General features: G+C 39.2%; 1 protein-coding gene across 1 annotated transcript in view; it reads left to right on the plus strand.

Moving 5' to 3' along the window:
• LOC106879241 (cilia- and flagella-associated protein 61) overlaps positions 1 to 5,764 on the plus strand; it is a 29,424-nt gene that overhangs the window by 4,078 nt on the left and 19,582 nt on the right. The window contains exons 4-10 of the mRNA XM_014928730.2: positions 399 to 525; positions 1,428 to 1,560; positions 2,524 to 2,674; positions 3,214 to 3,374; positions 4,423 to 4,532; positions 5,385 to 5,493; positions 5,694 to 5,728. Of these exons, the coding sequence (XP_014784216.1) occupies positions 399 to 525; positions 1,428 to 1,560; positions 2,524 to 2,674; positions 3,214 to 3,374; positions 4,423 to 4,532; positions 5,385 to 5,493; positions 5,694 to 5,728 (826 nt within the window). The remainder of the gene's footprint in view (positions 1 to 398; positions 526 to 1,427; positions 1,561 to 2,523; positions 2,675 to 3,213; positions 3,375 to 4,422; positions 4,533 to 5,384; positions 5,494 to 5,693; positions 5,729 to 5,764) is intronic.

Genomic DNA, 5,764 nt, shown 5'->3' on the forward strand with positions numbered 1-5,764 from the left:
CCCCCCATTAATGATGCTCATTGAAGAGAAGGTGAATGGGGACAAAATGAAACTTAATTATATTGACTAAGGTAATAATGATGGTGGTGATGGTGCTGGTTGTGGTGGTGGTGCTGGTGATGGTGGTGCTGATGATGGTGGTGCTGCTGATGGTAATGATCATGATAGATCTCATGATAATGAGGAAGGGGAGGTAGTCAGTGTTGATGATGATGATGAAGAGGAATAGGATGTGGAGGAGGAAGAGTAAGATAGTGTGGATGAAGAGGAGGAGAACAAGGAACATGTTGATGATGGTGGTGATGGTGGCAGTGGGTGGTGATGTGATGTGCTACTAATCAATTTCACCTAATTAAACTCTGTGATTAATTATTATCATTATTATCTGTTAATTATAGATAATTCTTTTGTGAACATCTTCAGGAACATTGCTCAACTCCAACAATCTGTCGGAGACAAATTCTTCACCATCTTCATCAGTGAACGCTACATGTTTGAACCCATGTTGTACATAAGGAATGCCAGGTAATACTTGTTGCTGTTGTGATATTTGTGGTAGTGGTAGGGGTGGTGGTGGTGGTGGTGGTCTTTTTGTTGCTGTTCTGGTGGTAGTAGTGATTGTTGTTGTTGTTGCTGAGCAGAGAAAACAGGCTTCTCCATGACCTTAATGATTTTTTTTTGCTTTTTTTGTTTTGTTTTGTTTTTTTGTTGCTTTTAACCAAAGGGCAATCCCAGTCCAACTGATCTCTAATCAAAAGTAGTCTAGCCATGACCATCCTGTCTGGTCTCAGATATTCATTATCCTCAATAGAGCTTTCCTTTATTTTTTTCATGTTCTGAGTTCAAATTCTTCCAGGGTCAGTCTTGCCTTTCATCATCTTTGCGGGGTTGATAAAATAAGTACCAGTGGTGTACTGGGGTCGATGTAATCCACTAACCCCATCCCCCTAAACTTGCTGGCCTTATACCAAAATTTGAAACCAATATGCCTTTCCTTTTTAATGATGATTAGGAGAGAGGGACGTGATTTAAGCGAGATTTGGCTGTTGTTTCTAGCAGCTTGTGCTCCTCTGTTGACCTGCCATAAATGTTGTAAAAGTTATTTGGACATGAATGGAGGTCCAGTGGAAAATATCTGCATGTGGCTGTGTGTATGTGTGTGTGAGTATGTGCCAGTGTGCATTTGTGTGAATGTGTGTTTGTGTGTATGTGTCTATGTGACTATGAGCACACGTGGCTATGTGTGTGTGTGTGAATGTGTTAGTGGGTATATTTGTGTGTGTGTGTGTGTGTGTGTGAAAATAATATTCTCCCCCTATCTTCCAGCATGACCCCCATCACCACCACCACCACCACCAGCAAACAGAATCCCAAAACAAAAATATGGGGCTGCATATAAAAACTAAGGAGCAATCCTTATTTTTCAGGGTAGAAGACACAGATGAGCTGACACCCCTATTTGACTCCTTAAACAACACCCTACAGGCTGTTTATGGGGATTATTACTTGGCTGAGCTGATTGAGTCCCAGAATGAGGAGATGCAATGCATTGTGGCTGAGGTAAGTGGATTTCTCTTTGTAATAATAATAATAATAATAATAATCCTTTCTACTATAGCAGGGCTTCCCAAACTTTTTCAGGCTGCCACCCACTTGGCACTCCGGCCATATTCTTAGCACCACCATCCTCTACTCGCCATCAGAAACATAAACTACTTTCTGCATTAAATTCGAAACAACTGTAATTCATAAATAAAACTTAGCCTAATTAACCCATCATTCTGTTGTTTTTACATCCATTGCCCTCTTTTGGTCACCACATTTTCCTTCAGAGCCCCTCTCTACATCTTTCTATGGCCCCCAGGGAGGCAGTGCCACCCGCTTTGGGAACCACTGTACTATAGGCAGAAGGTCTGAAATTTTGAGGTGAGGGGCCTAAGTCAATTACATTGACCCCAGTGTTCAGCTGTTCCTTATTTTAACAATTCTGAAAGGATGAAAGGCAAAGTTGAACTCAGTAAGTAAAGGCAGATGAAATTCCGCTAAGCATTTTGTCCCATCCACTAACAATTCTGCCAACTCAATGGACTTATTGTATATACAGTGCTCGGGTGCACTCAGGTGCTTATCAGAAAAGTAGCCAAACGTGCATGAACAGGACATAGAATAATAGACAGGAAGAGAACGGTGAAGGAATCATTGAAAAGAAGTGATGGGGACATCAAGTGTTCTGTTGGCGAATTTCAGGAAGCATGGAATATTTAAAGGATGTAGTGTCCTGACAGCTAACAACTGATGCGAGTAGTTTATTCCATGCTTCAGCAATTCAGAGCGTGAAAAAATGAACTTGGAGTATGCCATACACCAGGGATGAGAGTGTGAAAGTCATATTGTTGTAATTTGTTGCTGTTGTTGTTGCCATTCTGCCGTCTTCATTCTTCATTTGCTCCGTTACTGCATTCTCACACACACTATCAGTGAACCCTGCCTTCTCATCCATTCTGATTTCAATTAAACCCACAGGTTAATGATTACGCTGTCGGTTTAATGAGTATCAACAGCAACGTTGATGTGGAATTCTTGAATAGCAGCTACAACCTGGAGGTGTTTCATAGCCTGGAGCAGAAGAAAGCTGGTTTGGCCAACCGCAATCAGAAAATAACCTTTGCTAACGGTATGGCTATGTTTGTGTGTGTGTGTGTGTGTGCACACGTGCGTGTTGTGTGTATGTGTGTTATGTATATATGTGTGTGTGCATGCATGTACGTTTGGGTGTATGTGTGTATATGTATATGTGTGTGTCGTAGGTAATATTGTCATGTCCATTGCTGGCCAGTATGGTGGGGGTCATTACTGGAATTGCTCTGTGTGTGTGTACGTGTGTGTATGCTATGTGATTATTATTATCAACATCATCATCACCATCATCATTCTGATCCCCCATGGATTTTATCACCATCATTACCATCATCACAGTCATTAAGATTATCACCAACAATACCATTGCCACCACCGCCATCATTGTCACTGCAACCATCACCATCAATGCCATCATAATCATCACAACCACCACTGACACCACCATCATGGTCATCACTCTTTCTACCCCTCTCTCTCTATCTCTCTCTCTATCTCTCTCTCTCTCTCTCACTCTCTCTCTCCCTCCCCCCCTCTTTCTCTCCTTACCTCTCTCACTCTATTTCTCTTTTAAAGGTTCAGCAATATTTCAGAAATCTGAAGAATTTACTTTCCTTCCAGTGCCGAACAATTCTCTAGTCTCCTTTGACCAAAACATAGATGACCAAAGTGATATGGCCATTTCCGCAGAAAGTTCCACTGAAATGGGCAAACCACATCAAAGTTGGTCGGCAGAGGTGAGTTAGCCATTTTTTATGGATATCATGTTTCCACATGTCACCACCACCACCACCATCACTAACACCATCACCACTTCCAACAATAACCACCACATGCTCTACCAAGGCACATGGCTCAGTGGTTAGAGTGTCAGGCTCACAATCATGAGGGAGTGAATTCAATTCCCGGACTGAGCTGTGTGTTATGTTCTTGAGCAAGACACTTTATTTCACATTATTTCACTCAGCTGTAGAAATGAGTTGCAGCATCACTGGTGCCAAGCTGTATCGGCCCCTTTGCCTTTCCCTTTGATAACACTGGTGGCATGGCGAGGGGAGGCCGGTATGCATGGGAAACTGCTGGTCTTCCATAAACATTCTTGCCTGGATTTGTGCCTCAGAAAGTACATTTCTACGTGCAATCCCATGATTGTTCATGACCAAAGCAGGTCTTTACCCTATGAAGGTTTCCTTCATTACCCCATATACAAGATCAAAGGGGTGCTTTGAAGGACATTTGACTGCTTGTTCTACCAGGTCTATCTACTGTGTAGAGATTTCCCTCGTTGGCTCATACACACATATATACACATATATAATCATCATCATTTAACATACATACATACATACATGAAACTGTAAAGTGTGATTTGTTCATAGTGGCGGTTGGGGTTACAGTATTAATAAAATAGATGGAATGAGTAAAAGATTTTATTTGGTACGACACATGTTTCGACCCGTTCTGAGTCTCTTCAGGTACATAAGTAAAAAGTCTCAATAAAGATTCTCTGATTTGGTTTTACGTACTGCTATATGTCCATCAACTTTTAGAATGAGTAAAAAAAATAGAGAAAAATTGAAACAAAAAATTCAAATGTGAACATGACAATTATACATTCTAGTTTAGAGAAAAAAGATGACAAAATGAGCCTCTGCTGTTGTAACTATTAAGAGAAGGGAAAGGATGTAGAAGTTGAAAGGGAAGATACCACACACACACACATGTATGCGCGTGTGTGTATACAGATATATGTATACATATATATATATACACGCTGTATTTCAGGATGTTGATCCACATAGTGTTGCACACACTGGCTCAGATTTCAAATCCGATCAGAAGACAAATGCTTTTTACATCCAGTTGTTTGCCATCAACGAAAAATACCAAACAAGGTTTGTATAGAGGCATTTATTGTTGTATTTGTTACTGCTTGTAGTTGTTGCTGTTTTTATAGATGTCTGTAAGTCTTTGTTTGTATAAGGTAGGGTGGACTACTGACCACATGGTCCTATGACCAATCGTCTCCAAAATAAACCATTCCAGGAATGCTAGGAGAGAGAGAATGTGTGTGTGTATTTATGTATTAAACCACACATGATTTTAGATAAGGGCAAAATATGAGAAAATTACATTAAACTTTGTTAGGTGAAATCAGTGAAATTAGAACCAGGTTAGCTAGATATGACATTTTTTTCTATACTACAAAGAAATCCCTTTTAGATGCAAAACTCAAAAATTTATATACTGAAACCGTTTTCTATACAAAAGACCCAGAGCAATTTTGATGAATCCTTTATTTTTCTTTATTCCCTTCCATCCTTCTCACTTCTGTTGTATCTGCTTATATAAATTATAAATGCCAAACTCACCTCAAGAATACATATACAATTGAACTATGATGTGAGGACATTTATTCTGTGAAAACGTATCTTTATATTTTTGTTTTTCATACATATAAACACACAATAAAATTATTCTCCACTTATATTTAAAAGTTAAACTAGTTTTTATTACATAATATGTTTATATACAGATATATATATATAAATACACACACACACACACATCAATATATATATAGATATATACACACATATACGTATATTGTTGCTATTATGTTAAACTGTTGTATGTCCCAATTTGGCCAAATGCATTGTTTTCAATATCTAATTTTGCTTGCAATAGCCGTGTGATGGTAATGTAGCAAATGCTCTTCTTCTTTCTTCTTTCTTTCTCTCTTCTAGGGCAGAAGACTTCCTCATGAAAGCCTTTGAGCTTTTTCCTGACTTTGACATGTGCATCATCTCCATTCCTCATCTCGTCCCAGAGTTTCCTTTGTTGCGACTTTTTGTGGTAAGTTCATCCTCATTTTCCTCCTCCTCCTCCTCCTTTTCTGTTGCTTGGGTGGACAGTGTGCACCCTTGGTGACTAGATGAGACATGGACACAGAGAAGGACAGTGGCCCAATCAAATGGACAGTGTATTAATATATTTTTAATCTATCATGTACAATTGTCCTTTAAATCCATCTCTAATTGGAGTTATGTTTGCAGATTGAATTACCAGGTCTTTCATTTCTTCACATTACGTATTTATATGCATGTATATATATATATATATATAT

Source organism: Octopus bimaculoides, chromosome 15 (genome assembly GCF_001194135.2).
Source record: "Octopus bimaculoides isolate UCB-OBI-ISO-001 chromosome 15, ASM119413v2, whole genome shotgun sequence".
NCBI lineage: Eukaryota > Metazoa > Mollusca > Cephalopoda > Octopoda > Octopodidae > Octopus > Octopus bimaculoides.